General features: G+C 39.6%; 1 protein-coding gene across 5 annotated transcripts in view; it reads left to right on the top strand.

Annotated features, from left to right (window-relative positions):
• Positions 1 to 20,655, top strand: part of bchs (WD repeat and FYVE domain containing 3 bchs) — a 404,566-nt gene that overhangs the window by 176,109 nt on the left and 207,802 nt on the right. For all 5 annotated transcript variants that reach the window (XM_076187465.1, XM_076187467.1, XM_076187468.1 and 2 more), the window contains exons 29-32: positions 270 to 583; positions 9,353 to 9,550; positions 11,124 to 11,344; positions 11,627 to 11,808. In XM_076187465.1, the coding sequence (XP_076043580.1) occupies positions 270 to 583; positions 9,353 to 9,550; positions 11,124 to 11,344; positions 11,627 to 11,808 (915 nt within the window). The remainder of the gene's footprint in view (positions 1 to 269; positions 584 to 9,352; positions 9,551 to 11,123; positions 11,345 to 11,626; positions 11,809 to 20,655) is intronic.

Below are 20,655 nucleotides of genomic sequence, written 5' to 3'. Positions count from 1 at the left end.
GACCTAGATATGGACCAAAAGGTCTCCCATCGGCATGCTCCGCCTTTGTAATTTGTAATGGGTGGGAGTGGTCTCTATGCCTTTTTCTTTTTGGCTACCCCCCATGTAGGGGGAAAAAGCCTTTGGTATATGTATGTATGTATGAATTCTGTGTCATTGGAAGATGAAATGATTTGTCTCCAGATATCCTTGGAATCTATCAGAAATATATATGCCTGATAAGTAGAATTATTAGTTTTGAGATTTTCTGATGCTTACATAATTTTCAGGTTTGGAGTGAAGCCCCTGGAGAATTAAGTCGAACTCTGCTGGAGCACCTTGTAGAATTATGCCGAGAATCAGGAGAGAGGCATCACAATATCAAAGTGATGCGCAACTTGGGCCTGGTGTCACGTCTCTTACATCTTTTACAAGACCATACCTATACGAGGGAAGGTACAACCTCCCTGAATTCATCTGTCATGGGGACATCCATGAATTCCTCCTCTCCTATGACAATACTGTCTCAACACACTATTGGAGTTGTCTTCACTCTCATACAAACACTTTTAGCTGGGAATCCTCGATCACAGGATCTCCGATGGTATGTATCTTTTGCTTCTTGGTTTCTTTGTTTTAAACGTAGGTCTTTAAACTTTTATAGAACATAAATGGCTTTGGTGACTATTTTTTCAAACAGTGTTGATCTGCCCAATGAAGCATAAAATCTGTAAGTTTACTTCTGAAGCATGTAGGCTTAATTTATTTTTTTATTTCTGACTGATGGCTCATAATTTCATTCAACTGGGAGTGTGTATTTACCTAGTTGTAATATACGGGAGGGGAGCTATGCTCGTGGTGACCCATCTTTGTATCTCTCCTCATCAAGTTTTTCTTAAAATCTTGTATAGTGTTTGCACATACTGTTTTGTTGTCTAATTTGTTCCATGTATTTATCGCTCTGTGTGGGAAACTGTTCCTTTTCAATTTTTTTCTATAACTATCCTTTTTCAGTTTTTTCCGTGTCCTCTCATTTTACCGTTGTCCCACACTAACAAGTCGTTCCTGTCTAAAACTTCCATTCCTTTCATTATTCTGTAGATAGTCAGCAAATCTCCTCTTTCTCTTCTTTCACACAGTGTGTATTTACCAAGTAGTAGTATACTGGGTTGGAGCAACGTTCATGAGATCCCATCACTGTCAAACCTTGCCTTGAATTCTTTTATAGTGTTGGCTTTGGTTGTATTTTGATCTAACTTATTACATAAGTCTACTCCTCTATGTGGAAAGCTATACTTCTGGACATCTTTAATATATGTATTTACCAAGTTGTATGTATGTGTGTATATTCACCTAGTTGTATTATACGGTAAGGGAGCTATGCTCATGGTGACCTGTCTTTGTATCTTTCAGCATCAAGTTTTTTCTTAAAATCTTGAATAGTATTTGCACACACTGTTTCTTTATCTAAGTTATTCCAGATATCCAGGACTCTGTGTGGGAAGCTATTCTTTTTTAGATCTCTTCTATAGTTATCCTTTTTGAATTTCTTTTCATGATCTCTTGTTTTTCCATTGTCATTATTTAGTAAATCATTCCTATCAAGGACTTCCACTCCTTTCATGATTTTATAGATAGTAGATCACCTCTTTCTCTTCTTTGCTCCAGTGTTTTTGTTGTTGTTGTCGTTCCCTAGACTGTCTGTCCGAACAGTCCTGTCTCCCCAAGGAATGCCACAGCCGAAACTGGGTTTTCCCACAAATCCTTTATAGAGTGTATGTTGTGTTGTTTGCGTGCATGATTGTGTATAATGCAGTCTTCCATTATGTGTTGTATGGTATGGGGTGAAGTGTTACATCCTGGGCAGCTGTTCACAATGCGGTCATCCAGCCTCTTCTGGTAGCTTAGAAGTGCTGGGTGGTGGACGCACTGCAGTCTGGCCAGGTGGACTCTGTCCTTTCTTGGGAGAGAGGATTCAGAAGGGTGGATATCAGGGGGTCTGGCATGCAGCAGTGTGTTGTCTTTCAGTGTGTTAATGGAGCGGTGAGTGATATGATTATGAATATGTTTCCGGAGGCTGATATTTGGTGGTTGTGGAGGAAGAGAAGAGAGTATCTGTGTGTAATAAAGGTCTTTGGGTGTAGTTTTAATGTTTCTTGGTGTGTGTGGGTGTTCTGCTATGTAGTGTAGTGGGTGTGATGTGTTTGTGGTGGCTGTGGCAAGTGTTTGTGTGCCTCTCATGCCAAGGTGGTCCTTGACTTTGAGGACTTTTGTTTCATGGTGTAAATGGTCAGTAGGTGTTGTATTTGTGCAGCCTGTAATTGTTTTTAGGGCTTTGTTTTGTATGATTTGAAGGGTGTTGTGGTGTGTCTCACTGAGATTAGGAGCCCATGCAGGACTCGCATAATTCATCACTGAGCGTATGCATTGTTTGTATATTGTTGTATTAGTTTCTTTGTTTTGTCCAAATGTTGTTCCAGTGATTGACTTAAGTGCGTTAAGTCTAGGTGTGCATTTGTTTTTTATGTTTGTGATGTGTTGTTTGAAAGACATGGATGTATCGTATGTTACACCAAGAATTTTCGGTGTGTTTGTGTGTGGTATTAGAGTGTTGTTGATGTAGAGATGAGGTATGTATTTGTGTTCTTTTGTCCAGTTGGTGAGAAGTGTTGCTGTAGATTTGGTTGGAGCTATTTTGAGTCTGTTTGTGATGAACCATATGTTGAGTGTATCAAGGTATGGCTGGATTATTTCTGCAGCTTTGTCTGTGTTACGATGTGTGCATGTGATTGTTATGTCGTCTGCGTAGGAAGAGATTTGTATTTCTGAGGTGTCTGGTGTGGGTAAGACATGCATGTATAGATTAAAGAGCGTGGGGGATAGAACAGAGCCCTGTGGTACTCCATTCTTGATATTTCTGATGTGCGATGATTGGCCATTATATGACACTTAAGCATTCCTACCTGCCAGATAATTGACCAGCCATCTTTTAGTGTTATTGTGCATGTCTGTGTTATATATTTTTTGTTAGGTTGTGGTGGGGGATAGCATCAAAAGCTTCACTAATGTCTAATGTTATAAGAAGTGTTCTGTGGTGGGGCCTATCTAAATTGATGCCATCTAAAATTCTTTGTGTAAGGCTTATCAGAAGAGTGTTTGTGGAGTGTAGTGGCCTAAAACCGTGTTGTGAGTCATACATACATACATACATACATATACCAAGGCTTTTTCCCCCTTTCAAGGGAGGTAGCCAAAAAGGGAAAGGCACAAAAACACCCCCACCCATTTCATCCCCAAATACACTCCACACCCCTCCCACCCTCCCTCTCATCTGAGCACCTCCTGGATGACGGGTCATCCCTGCACCTTGCCCACCGCCCCGGGTCAGAAGCAGTGCCGCAAGACACAGCACATCCACAGCAAGGCCGCTTCATATAATTGGCGACCCCCCCTCTCCATCCCCCCTTGCATATAAGGAGAGGACGGGGAGAAATCCTTTCGGGCTGCGTCAAAATTTGCTCACACATACTACCTCACCCCCACCCCCCCGCCCATTCCTCCTCATGCAATCACAACATCATCCATATACAACCATTCTCCACTCACCTCTGTCTTCCGTCCTCTCCCTTCCTTCCTCAACAGACATTCCCCTCTTCCCCAAAGCCCCCTTCACCCCATCCATCCACCTCATCCTAGGACGTCCCCTCATGTTCACTCCCTCCACATCTGCCTTCCATACCTCCACATCTGCCTTCCATACCTCTTTTACTAGTCTTTCTTCACTCATTCTTTCCATGTGTCCAAACCATCCCAATATTCTTTCATCAACCCTATCTCCCAGCTCCTTTTTCACCCCTGTTCTCCTCACCTCCTCATTTCTCACACTATCTAGCCTAGTAACCCCCATCATACTTCTCAGACACCTCATCTCAAACACATTCAAACTCCTTCTCTCTTCTTCTCTTATGTTCCACGTTTCTGCCCCATACAGTGCTATTGGCACAATCACTCCTTCATACAGTCTCCTCTTCGCATCCATTCCTAAATGTCTATTCCTCATTACACTCTTTAATCCACCAAGGCATTTACTCGCTTCTCTCAATCTACATTCTACCTCCACCTTCACTCCACCTTTTCCTGCTGCACTTGCACCCAAGTATCTAAAACTATCCACTTCCTCCAGTCGCTCTCCCTTAATGTTCACTTCCAGTCTACTGCCATTTTCACCCCTTGTACATCTCATCACCTTACTTTTACCCACATTTATCTTTAGCTTTCTTCTATCACATACTCTCCCAAACTCTGCCACCAGCTTCCTCAATCCCTCCTCCGATGCTGCCACAAGCGCAGTGTCGTCCGCAAACAACAGCTGGCTCACCTCCCACTTTTCTCCATTTTCTTTAACCATCTCCAATCCCTGACCCACTACCCTTGCATTCACCTCTCGCAAGTCAGCAAGGGGAATATGTGGTGTGACAAGTTGAATTATTAGGCGTTTAATGACTTTAGAGGGGGTGCAGAGAAGTGTGATTGGGCGGTGCGATGTTGGGATTGTTGGGTCTTTGTTCGGTTTTGGAATGGTGATTATTTTACCATGCTTCCAGATGTCGGGTATAGTGTTGTGTGAATAGCTGTAGTTTACAATGTTTGTGAGTGCGTGTATACCTTGTGGTCCAATGTGTTAAAGGTGGATGTTACTTATGTTATCAGGGCCACAGGCAGATGAGTGCTTGAGATTATGTATTATGTGTTTTGTCGGACTGTCTATGAAGGGTGTATAGTCTGAGTCTGTGGGAAAGTCTTACGTTGAATAGTGCGTCGGTCGTCAGGGTGAGAAGTGAGATGTCTTGTCTGTGCAAAATGCTTTATGAGTGTGTTTGTTGTCTGTTTGAGGGTAGATTATCTGTTGTTGTGATTATTGCTGCATGAGAGCGTGTTGTGTTACTGTTGGATAGTGTAATGCAGTTGAGTGTTTTGTACAATTTGCTGGTGTTTGTTTTGTGATCAAGTGTATTGATAAAGTTTTGCCAATTTTGTGTTTTTTGTTAGAGTATTTTATTGGCAATCACAGTGTTTAGTGTTTGTATTTGGTCTGCTATGTTTTGAAGGATAGGTGTGGGGGTATTGTGTTTAAGCGTGTCTCGTTGTCTGATGAGGCCTTGGATTTCTGGTGTGAAGTTGGGGTTGTGTGATTTTCTGTTGCCTCGAGGGATGTATCTCGTCTGCGTTTTGTATGATTGTATTAAAAGCGTGCACAGCATTGTTTATGTTTGTGATTGGTGTACTGTTAAGCGTTTCAAAATGTTGTTCTGTCTCTTCAGTAAAAGCTTCCCAGTTAGCTCTCTTGTAATTAGTGTACGTGTGTCTGTGGCCAACTGGGGTGCATCTTGTTTTGGTGGTGATAATGATTGGAAGGTGGTCAGAACCAAGGGTTCCGACCACTCTCCATGATGTTGTTGGGGTTAGGGAGGGAGAGCAAAAGGTGATATCAGGAGAGGAGGGAGTGTAGAGGGCTTGGTGTGGGATATGTGTATGATTATGTATGTTGTTCATGATAGTCAATGAGTCAAACTGAGTCTGTATATCAAGCCCTCTGTCTGTGTCAGGGTTGTCGACATACCAGGCAGATAACTTGGCGTTGAAGTCACCACCCATGATCATGTTGGGGATTGAGGCTAGTTGGCTAAATTGAGGCCTGAAGGTGTTTGGAACTGTGGGGGATGATTGGGGGGGAATGTACATGATAACTATAGTCAGTGTTGATTTGTTGCCTGTGCGGATTCGAATGGATTGGATTTCTGTAGTATTATCTGTGGTAGGGAGGAGAATTTTGGTTGTGGCACTTGTGTCTACAAAACAGATGAAGTGGTGGATCAGGGTGATGAGTCCACCGCCATTGCCGTTGGTCCGGTCTTGTCTGACGGTGGTGTAATTATGAAATGATGGTGTTTTGTGTGAGTGTCTTAGTTTTGTTTCTTGTATAATTGCAATGTGTATGTTGTGTTGTTTAAGAAAATGTTCGAGTTCATGTTTTTTCGTGTTAATACCATCAATGTTGTGTTGTAATATGTTGATGTTGTGTGTTCTGTATGTGTTGTATGTTGCTGTTTGGGGTTGAGGTTGGGGTGTTAATGGGGAAGGTATAGGATCCGGGTTAGAGGGGGGGAAAGGAGAGATTGGGGACAAAGGAAGGGGAGTACTGATTGGGGATAAGGGCAAAGGGAAATTGGGAGTGGGTAAGGGTGCTGGCTGTGGTTGGGGATGTGGGAGTGGGGCTACTGGAGGGCAGGTAGAACATGTCCAAGTGTATGTATATTGGTTTGTGTCAGCAAGTGTTGTACAAGTGAGGTGGGCCCAGTTTTTGCACATATTGCACTGAACTGAGCCCTTTGTCTGTCTGCTCGAAGTAATGGGTTTAGAGCATGTTGGGCATGTGTATTTTGTGGTGGGCCTAGGATTGCTCTCTACATCTCCGGCCGTTGAAACAATGGACGAGCGTAAATTCAATCGAATTTCAACGTTATTCGATGCGCCTGGAGGTCCTAAGTGCCACGCCTCTGTCTAGTGTGGGTTGTGCCTTTAACTCCGTCCATTTAAACCCCGCCCAAGACCTTTAAATTGTGCGCGGCTGGATGAGCAAGTGGATATGCGGGGCTGCCATATCGGCGTCTTGATTATATTTATTGTAGTTGCCACTGCATAATGACATATTCTCTAAACTCTCTTCATCACATTTTCTATGGTTATCAAAATTCACGGGTGAAAGAGAGAACGATCGATATAAGCGGTGACTATATTTTATGATGGGAGTATTATTACGACACATCGTACGTCTGGCAGATAATGCTGCCCACGAGATTTTGGTCAGGAGTGAAGAGGTTAATAGGTTGAAGGTTTCTCCAACTATTTTGTTGATATGTTTGTCTGGTGTCATGTCTTTGCTGATTATTTCTCCAAGATCTCTTTCCGAGTTCACTTTCTTGGTTTCTTCTTCACCAATTTTATAATTTTTTTATATTCTGTTTTTACTTTTTCCACACTCCATTATACTACATTTCTTGATATTCTGTTTTCACTTCCCACTTTTGAGTCCATTTCCAGATTTTGTCCAGTTCTGATTGCAATGATTCACAATCCTCCTCTGTTTTTACTTTCTTTAGCATTTTTGCATCATCTGCGAAGAATTCATATAACACTCCACTCCTTCATCCATGTTGTTTATATATATGGCAAACATGATTGGAGCCAGCACCGACCCCTGTGTGACACCACTTATCATTTCTTCCCACTTCGAGTATTTGTCTCTAATTACTACCCTCATTTTTCTCCCAGTCAGGAAGTCCTCCATCCATTCCAATAATTTACCTCTGATGCCACCTATTGTTAATTTCTTGTGTGGTACTTTATCAAATGCTTTTTGTAGGTCTAGATAGGTACAGTCTGCCCATCCATCCCTCTCTTGTATTATATCTATTATTCTCGAATAGAAACAGATCAGGTTTGTTGTACATGATCTTCCTTGCCTAAATTCAAATTGATTTGGGTTCAGTATAGTTTTTTCTTCCAGGTGTTTAACCCATCTACTTTTGATCACTTTTTCACATATTTTTGCTACTGTGCTTGTTAGGGAGACCGGTCTGTAGTTAGTTGGATTTTCCTTGTTTCCTCCTTTATATATTGGTACAATGTTTGCATTTTTCCAGTCTTGTGGTACCTTTCCTTCTTTGAGTGAGCATTTGATTATATTGTATATTTTATCTGTTAACTCTTCTACACATTCTTTCAGTATCCAATTTGCAATTCCATCCAGACCATGCAATTTTCTGACATCAAGGTTTTATATTTGGTCACTGATTTCCTTCTTTGGTACAGTTATTTCCTTCATTGGGGAGATTTCTGTCTCTCTATTACCTTGTGTGACCACTTGTATGACCACTTGTCAGTCTTTCATCTTGTACCAGTACTGTAATTCTTTTCTGTCCACTTTCTCCAAACCAGTTTCCAGTCTAGATATTATCATCATGTTGCCTCTGTCACTTTGTTTTTCCAAAGTGGGTAATCCAATTTTTTTTTTTTTTTTTTTTTTTTTTTTTTTTTTTGTATCTTTCCTCATATAATATGTTATTTAGACAAGGGATAATTTTGGTTGCCGATTTTTGTGTTTTCTCAATTTTTCTTGTATCTTAAGTATGATGGCTACATCACTGCTGCATTTTCATTCTGGACCTTATCAAACTTTCAGTGATTTTCTTTATCATGTTCTCATCCATTTTTCAACAGGTTGTAGGACTCTCCTGTTATTTTCTTTATGTGAGCTTCAAGTGATAGGTCGTCCTTAATTGTGATAACAAAGTCCTTATCCTCCTTTGATGTTGGTATTATTTCATTTCCCATTTTGTAATCCATTGTCATTTTTGTCTTAGTTTGGCCCATTTCCAATATTTTGCATTTCTCTGTGTTGAAATTAAATTTCCACTCCTGACTCCACTCTTATATTTTCTTCAGTTCCCTTTGCAACATTATACTATCCTTCTTGGTTCTCACCCTCCTCATGGTCTTTTAATTGTTAGCAAATAGGTTTGCATAGCTATTCATTTCTTCTGACATGTCAATAATATATACAACCCTTAGTTTGTAAGTCTAGCCAGAAGTGAAGGTATTGATGTGAGTTGAGGACAAATAATTGGGAGATTATTTTTGATGTCCATCTTGTAGGACCACCAAAAGCTGGTATCCATTTTTGGTCTCATGGGAAGGCATTGTTAAGGAATAATACATATACCAATAGCTTTTCCCCCCATTACAAGGGAGGTAGCCAAAGTCAAAAGCATAAATCCACTCCATAATACTGTATGGAATAATGCATGCACAACATACAATAGCCTCAATTTCCTTTCTTTGTGGAAGAAAAATACAAAAAATAAGGGATCATGAGTCCTCGTGCTCTTCCTTTTAATCACATTTTGTTGTAATCAGGAGAACAAGGTGGCAGTATTCTTGTCTCCTTTGACAGGGTACTAAAAGAAAATGAAAAGTCATAAGGGGGTCTTAAAGAAGGGGTTTAGATATGGTAGCAGAAATGAAGGATAAAATGGAAGAATAGCAAAAAGTTAAAAAGTGAGTTTGAATTCCTCTTTGAGTGGAAATCAGTCTTCATTCATAAAAAGAGCTGTCTAACTTGAGGCCATGAGGGTGTCACTATAGTAGAAAACATTGACTGCATAAGACCCCATATGGAGAAAGTTTAATGCATTTCCATATATTGTTCAATAGTATTAATGTCTGTTAAAGCTTAAGTAAACTGTTAACAATATTGCAAGGTAAGTGGCACAAAAAAGAATATTAGTTAAAATCTCCTTGTGTTGTTTTTCAGTTTTGGTCAGTTCATTGTGGCCACCTTGCCATCATTAAGTGTATCAGAAAAACATTTAGATCTCAAGACTGGATGTGAGGACAAAATAGAAATTGAAGATGTTGCTGTATCTGTTCAGAATGTCCAGCTAAGAAACAAGTGCCTCGAAATTGTACATGCATTGCTTTACAACACCAACAAAAATACAATTCATCTTGGGTATGTATATCTCATTTTGTAATGATTATAATTCATGAATTAGATATTTTTGTCATGTCTAAATGTACGTATATACGTATATCAAAAGGCCTTTTTTTTTTCCCTTATAACTTTTGCACCCAATGTTCCTTTCACCTGTTGATCAACTAAATTCTTGGCCTTCCTCTAAGTTTACTCCATCTCCTTTGCCTTCCACACACTTTTTTTTTTTATTGGTCTTTTTTTCACTCATTTCCATACTGACTTTATATACATTAAAACCTATTTAAAGGTTTTCCCATTATGAAACCAACACATGCAAGTTTTTGTCATTATTATTATTTTTTAATCAATGTATGTGGAAAGAAAAGGTATGCACAGTTACTTTGTGAGTTTGATGAAGATGCCCAGTATCATGACAAGATTTTTGAGTGAAATTAGTTTTGTATTTTGTGAGCAATGCTCACAAACAGTATTTCAGGTTGAGAAATAACATGCATGTACACTTACATGTTTACACATATTTGCATTTATAATCTCATAACATATATACTGACACATTGAATATGGCATGTGCATGCTTGTATACTGTCACCTACACCTAGATGGGATTAATGGAGATGGATGCAAAAGTAGCATGACCAATGGCAGAGAGAAAGGGGCTTGAGCATTTAAGATTTGTCAGATTTTGAATGTAATAGGTAAAATCTGGTAATCAGAATGTCTGTCCATATTTTAAAATTCCCATACTGAACAGACGGTGACTGCTGATTCCAGAAAGCTGGTGCATGGCATCTTGGGTGGTACATTGTTAGAACTCCTGATGTGTATGCTGACAATGAAATGGTCTGTGCTTTTGTTTGAAATTCAGTGAAAATGATCATTGTGGTTTTACAGTGATAGTAATTGTATAACCAAAGCATCCAAGGATATAATGGTGGAAAGAGAAATTAAGAGAAAATTTAATTGTCTATCCACACATCTTGCCTGTCATCAGAGATATTTAGGGAGTTGAGACTACTCTCAAAAGACAATGAAAAACTCAATATCACTGAAGGAATGTTCTGTTTCACTATAGGGTGATAATACCAATTGAGATGGCGTGGGTTGGTATCTATTGTGATGTCATCAGAACTATTACCAAGAGATGGTGCTTTATACTGTGTTTTAGAATGCAGATTAGCAGATGACATTTTTGTCAAATATTTCCTGAAAAACTACTTTTGATATAAGATGTTTGTTTTAAACATGATTTTCATGAAAATTTATAACATTATGAAAGAAAAAATGCAAAGTTGTATCCGGGCTTGGTGGTTACCCTTTAAGTTGAATAGAACTGTTTGGCATGAGCCAAAGCAAACTCCTCAAAGTTGACATTCTCTTTTAATGGGTTAAGAGTCCTGTAACATTTGGCTGTGTGAATACAGCTTGGTGAATATAGAACTAGATAAACACTTATATTTATGGAGTTAAATTATGTTAGACATGTCAAGAAGAGTGTAAGATTAAAGTATAGTAATTCAAAATATGTTTTAGGTCGTAAGACACTCAGAATGTCTTTAAAGTGAGAATATGATGAACTTGCTTTAATCAGGTTTTGTGATGAAGTGGTGAAGGTGTTGGGTCTGGATTGGGTGTTGCTGTTTGCACAAGGACACCTGCACCCTTCAACAGTCCTAATTGCCCTTCGCATGCTGGTGGCTCTCCTATCCAATGCTAACATCTTGTATAAGTTCCGGGAAGCTTCAAACAATGGGGGATGGATGACAGATGCTGAACAAGTCATGGCAACAAACAAGAAAGGACAAGTTTTTGGTGTGTATTGTATTTTGTCATATTGTAATGCCTGTTATTCCCCAGTTTTTGTGCATTGTTATTATTAATATCGATATTGTTATTCTTATTGCTATTAAATTTGTGTATTGAGTGATGCAGTTTTAAAGAACCAAAGAGCTTTGGTTGATATGTAAGGATAATAAAGGTACTGATTTATCATGATTTTTGCAAATTTTAAGTTATGCTATAAATACTGATAATAGAATTGATATCACAAGTGTAAGATTGTATGACTAGATTTTTTTTTTTTTTTTCATTAAGGTTACTCAGTTGGCACACCTTTACGTTGTACCAGTGAGGTACGGGAAGATGTCTACCATGTGCCAGGATTCCAGCTTCTGACCTGGTTGATGCCACGTCACATTCACGTGCCACAGGTCTACTATCTACTTCTTGCCCTACTGTTGGGCCAACCTGTCAAGAACGTGCAGAACAACACAAAGGTGGGTCAAGATTTTCCCAAACATGATAGAAAAAAGTGGAGCAAAAATGGATGAGGATAGTGTGTTTCAAGATTAGGGAAAGGGATGATATAATGGATCAAGTTTGGGGAGTTCTGAATGAAATTGAACATTATACAGATCATTTAGACCAAGAGCAGGCACAGTTCAGAGAAGATAGGTCAAGACATCATAAGAATTAGAAATAAGGGATGATTTGAACTGGAAATAATAATAAAAAAAGCTGTGCATGGGAATTGTATTGTGTATTTGATTTTCAAGACCAAGTATATAGATAACCCAGATATTTCAAGAGGTGACTGAATTCTCCACATGAGCCAAGCGTAGACTAAACATACAAGATTGTTCAAGAACGGGCATATATTGCAAGATGATGAAGATCAATTTAGAAGGTTTTATATCGATGGTAACTGGAGGAGTGCGTGTATAGTTCCTCTTTACAAGGGAAAAGGGGACAAGTGTGAATGTAGTAGTTTCAGAGGGATTAGCTTGTTAAGTGTAGTTGGGAAGGCTTATGGGAGGATCTTGATTGAGAGGATTAGGAGAGGAACAGAAGGAGTAATTGGTGAGGAACAGTGGATTTAGGACAGGTAGAGGTTGTGTAGATCAGATCTTTGTGGTAAGACAAATTTGTGAGAAAGCTATAGGAAAGGGGAAGGATGTTTTTTTGGCTTTTATGGATCTGAAAAAGGCTTATGATAGGGTAGACAGAAAGGCACTGTGGGAGGTTATGCAGATATACGGGATAGGAGGAAAGCTTCTGGGAGCTGTCAAGAGTTTTTATGAGAGTAGTAGAGCTTGTGTCAGGATTAGAAATGGAGAGAGTGAGTGGTTCGAGGTAAAGGTGGGACTTCGTCAAGGATGCGTTATGTCGCCCTGGCTGTTCAACTTATACATGGATGGGGTGGTGCGAGAGGTAAATGCAAGGGTGGTGGGTCAGGGATTGGAAATGGTTAAAGAAAATGGAGAAAAGTGGGAGGTGAGCCAGCTGTTGTTTGCAGACAACACTGTGCTTGTGGCAGGATCGGAGGAGGGATTGAGGAAGTTGGTGACAGAGTTTGGGAGAGTATGTGATAGAAGAAAGCTAAAGATAAATGTGGGTAAAAGTAAGGTGATGAGATGTACAAGGGGTGAAAGTGGCAGTAGACTGGAAGTGAGCACTAAGGGAGAGCGACTGGAGGGAGTGGATAGTTTTAGAATCTTGGGTGCAAATGTGGCAGGGAAAGGTGTAGTGAAAGTGGAGGTAGAATGTAGATTGAGAGAAGCGAGTAAATGCCTTGGTGGATTAAAGAGTGTAATGAGGAATAGACATTTGGGAATGGATGCTAAGAGGAGACTGTATGAATGAGTGATTGTGGCAACAGCACTGTATGGGGCAGAAACATGGAACATAAGAGAAGAAGAGAGAAGGAGTTTGAATGTGTTTGAGATGAGGTGTCTGAGAAGTATGATGGGGGTTACTAGGCTAGATAAAGTGAGAAATGAGGAGGTGAGGAGGAGAACAGGGGTGGAAAAGGACCTGGGAGATAGGGTTGATGAAAGAATATTAGGATGGTTTGGTCGCATGGAAAAAATGAGTGAAGAAAGACTAGTAAAAGAGGTGTGGAAGGCAGATGTGGAGGGAGTGAACATGAGGGGACATCCTAGGATGAGGTGGATGGATGGGGTGAAGGGGGCTTTGGGGAAGAGGGGAATGTCTGTTGAGGAAGGACGGGAGAAGACAGAAGACGGGTGAATGGAGAATTGTTGTATATGGATGATGATGTGATTGCATGAGGTGGAATGGGCAGGGGGATGGAGGGTGAGGTAGTATGTGTGAGCAAAATTTGACGCAGCCCAAAGGGATTTCTCCCCGTCCTCTCCTTTTATGCAATGGGGGGACGGAGAGGGGGGGTCGCCAATTTAATGAAGCGGCCTTGCTGTGGATGTGCTGTGTCTTGCGACACTGCTTCTGACCCAGGGCAGTGGACAAGGTGCAGGGATGACCCGTCATTCAGGAGGTGCTAAGTTAAGAGGGAGGGTGGAGGGGTATGGAGTGTATTCAGGGATGGAATGGGTGGGAGTGATTTTATGCCTTTTTCTTTTTGGCTACCCCCCTTGTAAGGGGGAAAAAGCCTTGGTATATGTATGTAACTCTGGTATCTTTATACTCTAAAACAATTCTTTGTCATTCTGTCTGTTAAGACTGTTAGTAATTGGGTCATTAAATGTAGATTTGATACAGATGAGAGTAAATGGGAAGAGATTGGTAGTAGGTAAGAAGGAAATTTTTACTAAAGTAGCATTCTGAGAAGTTGGTAGGGGTTACTAGGTTGGATAGAGTCAGAAACAGGGATGTAAGGAGGATAGTGGGAGTGAAAAAAGAGATGACAGACAGGTTTGGGGAAAGTATTGGGATTGTTTGAGCACATTGAAAGAATGAGTGAAGAAAGATTAGTAAAGATGTGTGGAAGGTAGAGGTGGAGGGAGTGAACTTGAGGGAACGACCAAGGACAAGATGGATGGATGGGGTGAAGGGGGTGTTGAGAAAGAGAGGAATGTCTATTGAGCAAGGAAGGGAGAAGCCAGGAGATAGGGGTGAGAGAAGAGTTGCTGTGTATAGATGATATGATTATGCAAGGAAGGGAGGGGGTGGGGGATGGGGGCTTAACCACTTCCATACAGTGCCGCCTACGTAGGCGGCATAAGGAGCAAGTAGGTACTCGCTGATGCCGAAGTCGCCATCTTGATTATATTTATTGTAGTTGTTCCTACGTAATTTTCATTCTCTCTAAACTGGCTTCATCAGTTTTCTATGGTTATCAAAATACGTGGGTGAAAGAGAACGGACAATTTAGCACTGACTTTATTTTTTATAATGCCATTATTATTTCGAGACATCGCACGTCGGGCAGCTAATGCTGCCAGACATGCAATGTGCCCCGGAGGGAAGAGGTTAAGGGGTGCTTAAGTGTGAATGATATTTTGACACAGCCTGAAGGGATTTCTCCCCATCTTTTTTTCTGCTCGAGGGGACAGAGAGAGGTGGTTGCCAATTAAGTGAAGCGGCCTTGCTATGGATGTACTGTGTCTTGCTACATTGCTTCTGACTCAGGGCAGTGGGTAGGATACATGGATGAATTTGACTTTGCTACCTCTCTTGTAAGAGGGAAAAGGCTCTTGGTATATAGGTAGAATAGCAGACCTTGATTGTTCTATGAAGAAGATTTTGGTATTGGTATGCAGGTGTCTTATATGGGAGGTTTTGGTGCATCCTGTTAATACTCTTTGTGGTCCATTCTATAAAGCTTGTAAATTGTTTGTGTTCGTCTTGCTGATTGTTAGGAACCATGCTATGGCTCGTACATAAATACATACATGTATATATATATATATGTAAATATATATGTATGTAATTAAAATATCATTACGGGGGTCCCTCAAATAACGTGGATTCGAATAACACGGATTCAATCATACGCGGATTTTATTTCAAAACCATCTCAAATGTAGAGAACCGTTTTAAAATTCGCGCCGAGTCGGGCACGCATACGCACACACGCGGCAACATCGCAAACAATTTTACCGCCCTAACCTGTTGAAGTGTAATGTTTCTTTCGTTTGGAACACAACTAATAAGTCTGATAATGACTGCGCTTGTCGTGTCTTAATTTCTCTTATGAGGTTCTTGTTACTGGCGGTGGTGGTTTGGGAGATGAAAAACAGACACGTACACGCTTACACACTTGTAGACACAAACACGTAGACACGTGTTAGACAACCAGTGTATGTTGTGAATGCGCGTGCGTGTACACACAAATACGAACACAGACACACGCACGTACATGCTTACTTGTACATGTTAACACAGACGCATACACGCACGCACGCACACACACACACGCCACACACACATACATACACCACATACACACACTTAAACATACGCCAAACACACACACACAATGTGTATACGCCACACACACATACATACGCCACATACACACACATATACATACGCCACATACACACACAATGTGTATACGCCACATACACACACAATGTGTATACGCCACATACACACACAATGTGTATACGCCACATACACACACAATGTGTATACGCCACATACACACACATGTATATACGCCACATACACATATGCATATACGCCACATACACATGTATATACGCACAAACACATACATACGCCACAAACGCCACATACATACACCACATACACGCGTGCGCACACACACACACACACACACACACACACACACACACACACACACACACACACTTTCAACGAACGGACGGCTTGAAGAACGTTCTGAAGAAAAGTGCCGATTGTGGATCCCAACGCAAAGAGAAGTACCTTTTTGTATTTGCAGGGTGGGGGGAAATTGCTCGTGGGGCAGTAGGTAAGTAGGAAAAGAGGAGAAGGGGAGGGATTGCTGGGGAAATGGAAGGAAATGAGGATGTGGAGGACTTGGCCCAGGCAGACGGGCGTAAGGTCAACATGAAACGACCACCGGACCAGCTCAGTGATGACGAAATGGCAAATAAAAATGTAAAGATTAGAAGTATAGAGAGGAGCAATATAGTAGAAAGTGACGAGAATATGTTCCAGGGATTTAAAGAGGGTGGGGGGGACACAACCCCCCCCCCCGACTGATAAGACTAGAGGAGAGATTGTATAAGGTGATCGAGGACTTGGAACGTAAGTTAGGTAATGTAGACTCCATTTTCCAGAGAATTGAAAGGTTGGAACAACTAGAGAAGGCTAACAGAAACTTAACTGAAGAAGTAGAGGACCTAAAAAGACAGTTAGGAAATGTAAAGGAGGAGAATGAGAAATTGAAGAAGAATAGTAATGAAAACAGAGAGAAAATAGCTACAGAAGCTAAAAATTGGAGAATAACTCAAGAAGGGAATAAGGTTTCATTCACTGACATAGTCAAACAGCAATTGAAAGAACATAATGAAGACTCAGTTATTAAAGTGATGAGACAGAAGGAGAATATAGTAAGAGAATTAGCTGACAAAAAGAAATGTATAATTATATTAGGAATGGAAGAGAAACATAACCCAGATAGAACCGCAAGAATCAAGGAGGAAAATGAAAGAGTAAGCAGTTTATTAAAATTAGTCCAGGAAGATGAACCAGAAATTATAAAGGAAATTGAGGAAAAATTCAGACTCGGAAAATATAGTACAGATAAGACCAGACCAATTAAGATTAAATTCAGGTCACAAACAACGGCAGAGAAAATTCTATCCAAGACAGGGAAACTAGCAACAAATGATCAATATAAAAAGGTATGGATAAAAAGAGAAATGAATAAGGAGGAAAGAGAGGCAGAAAAGCAGAAAAGAATTGAAGCTAAGGCAAAAAACGAGGAAAGAACGGAGTCAGAGAAAGAGAGATTCTATTGGAGAGTAGTGAACATGAAAATAAAGCAGTTCGACATACTAAAGAAAAACATAAGGGAAACAGAGAACACAATGGAAGTGGCAGAAAACTAAGAGTGTCTTACACAAATATAGATGGATTGATAACAGGATTGAATGAACTGAATGATTATTTGAAAGAAAAAGAACCGGACATAATGGGAATTGTAGAAACAAAATTAAAAGGCCCACTACCACCCAACAGTGTAGGACATGATACATACAATTATTGGATTAGAAACGGAGAGAAAAAACAAGGGGGTGGAGTTATGTTCCTGACTAAGAAGGATATAAACGTGAAAGGTGTCATATATGGAAAGAATACAGTATAGATGATTATGATAGAAGTGGAAGACCGAGATAAGAAGAGCAGAAAATTTGTGATCAATTATGTGCCTCCGAAAACAGCCTCATGGGAGGAGAGTGAACATAAAAGTATGTTAGAGGACACAAAGATAGCATTAACTAAAATAATGGAAGATGGAGGAAGAATAGTTATGATGGGCGACTTTAATTGCAAAGAAATCTGCTGGGAAGAAATGACAGTAAAGAGTGGTGATGACTCATGGGGAAATGCTCTACTCGAGATGATTACTGACCATTCAATGACACAATGGATACAAGAGAACACTAGGTATAGAAATGAAGAAGAACCATCGAGGCTAGACTTAATAATTACATCTGAACCTAGAATAGTGGACAAGATTGAATATAAAACACCAATAGGTAAAAGTGACCACATATTGATTGAACTGGAACTTAATGAAGAAAAATATATGAAAAGAAATGAACAATATAGAAAAGGAAGAATGATGTATGAAAAAACAAACCGATAAAATAAGAGAATTCTTCCAACAAGAAAACTGGGAAGAAATATACAAAGAAGAAACATCAGTGGAAGAGAAATGGAATATTTTGACAAAAATTTACAAAAAAGGAGTGGAAAAGTATGTCCCAAGACAAAAACAAGAAAAAGAATATGTAAAATGCTGGTACAACAAAAGTTGTAGGGAGTTAAAAGACAAAAGAGACAAAGCCTGGACCAGATGGATAAAAGACAGAAGACCTGAAAAATGGAAAATATATACTGGTTATAGAAATGAATATGTACAAAAGTGCAGAGAGGAAAAAAGAAAATATGAAAAAGATGTTATAGAAAAGTGTAAAGATCAACCAAAACTATTCTACAGATTTGTAAACAATAAACTGAAAAACAAACAAGACTTGGAGAAATTAAGACAAGGAGGAGTTGAATACACTGAGGAAATGGAAATGGCAGAAATTATGAACAAACATTTTAAATCAGTGTTTACAAGGGAAAATATACAACCTGAAGAGATTGAGTGGAAGGAAAAAGTCCCCCCTATGGAAGAAATAGAAGTAACAAAGAATGAAATATTGACACACTTGGGTAATTTTGATGTCAGAAAATCGCATGGGCCAGATGAAATAGCAAACTGGATTCTGAAAGAATGCAGGAATGAACTGGCAGACAAAATACATAGCATAATAAGCAGTTCCTTAAAAGAAGGAAAAGTTCCAGAAGATTGGAAAAAAGCAAATATAGTACCTCTATATAAAGGAGGAAATAAAGAAGAACCTACCAACTATAGACCAGTCTCTCTAACAAGTACAATAGCAAAAATATGTGAAAGAATTATCAAAAGTAGATGGGTAAAATACTTGGAAAAAAACAACGTACTAAATCCAAGGCAATTTGGATTCAGACAAGGACGATCATGCGTCACCAATTTAATATGTTTCTATTCAAGGCTAATAGATATAATATAAGAAAGAGATGGATGGGCTGATTGTGCATTTCTAGACCTAAAAAAAGCTTTTGACAAAGTACCACATAAGAAGTTGCTTAAGAAATTAGAATATGAAAGAGGAATACAAGGTAAATTGCTAAATTGGATGGAAGACTTTTTGCAAGAAAGAAAAATGAGAGTAGTGATAAGAGATCAGCACTCAAAATGGAATGAAGTAATAAGCGGTGTCCCGCAGGGAACAGTTCTGGCCCCAATAATGTTTGCTATATATATTAATGATATGGATGAAGGAATTGAAAGCTATATGAGCTTCTTTGCAGATGATGCAAAATTACTGAAAAGAGTGAAAACTGAAGAAGATTGTGAATCACTACAGAGAGATCTAAATAAAGTACAAGAATGGAGTAGGAAGTGGACTTCAATATTAACAAGTGTAGTATAATGGAATTTGGAAAAAGCAAAAACAGAATAACAGCATCATATAATTTGGGAGAAGAAGGAATAAAAAAAGTAGAAAATGAGAAGGACCTGGGAGTCATTGTTATGAATAATATGTCACCTGAGAAACATATAAATAAGATTTTTGGAGAGACTTATAATTTAATAAGAACAATCAAAGTGGCATTTACATACCTGGATGAAGAAATGGTGAGGAAAATCCTAATCACCCTGATAAGACCAAGATTGGAATATGCAGCAACGATATGGTCACCAAGTACAAAAAAATGTATAAAAAAACTTGAAAGAACACAAAGAGCAATTACAAAACTGGCACCAACACTCTCAAAACTATCATATGAAGAGAGACTGCAAAAACTTAAACTACAGACACTAGAGCAAAGAAGAGAGAGAGGAGATTTGATAGCTATTTACAGAATCATGAAAGGCATAGAAATTACTGATAGAGAGAATCTGATAAAATGGGATGACAGAAATACAAGAGGACACGGAAAGAAAATAAAAAAAGACAACTATAGAAGAGATTTGAAAAAGAACAGCTTTCCTCACAGAGCAATAGACAGTTGGAACAAGTTAGATGAGAAAGTGGTGTGTGCAAAAACAATACATGAATTTAAAAATAGTTTAGATAAAATGAGATATGAAGACGGGACCCCACGAGCATAGCTCCCCTTCCCGTAAAATACAACTAGGTAAATACAACTAGGTAAATACACTTCAGCGAATGGACGGCTTGGATGACGTTCTGAAGAAAACTGAAGTCTGTGGATCCCAACGCAAAGAGAAGTGCCTAGTGTTTTTACAGGGTGGGGGGGGAAATTGCTCGTGGAGTAGTGGGAAAGTAGGGAAAGAGGAAAAGGGGAGGGATTACTGAGGGAAATGGAAGGAAATGAGGAGGGAGTAGACTTGGCCCAGCCAGACAAGCGAAAGGTAAACAAAAGGCTGAGTGAGGATGAAATGTCTAATAAAAATGTAAAGATTAGAAGTATAGAGAGGAGCAATACAGTAGAAAGTGACGAGAATATGTTCCAGGGATTTAAAGAGGGTGGGGGGGACACAACCCCCCCCCCCCCGACTGATAAGACTAGAGGAGAGAGTTGATAAGGTGATCGAGGACTTGGAACGTAAGTTAGGTAATGTTGATTCCATTTTCCAGAGAATTGAA

This window comes from Oratosquilla oratoria, chromosome 6 (genome assembly GCF_046742065.1).
Source record: "Oratosquilla oratoria isolate Oo_2021 chromosome 6, ASM4674206v1, whole genome shotgun sequence".
In the NCBI taxonomy this organism is placed as follows: domain Eukaryota; kingdom Metazoa; phylum Arthropoda; class Malacostraca; order Stomatopoda; family Squillidae; genus Oratosquilla; species Oratosquilla oratoria.
The sequence above is the reverse complement of the archived record's forward strand: the minus strand, read 5'-3'. Positions and strand labels throughout refer to the sequence as shown.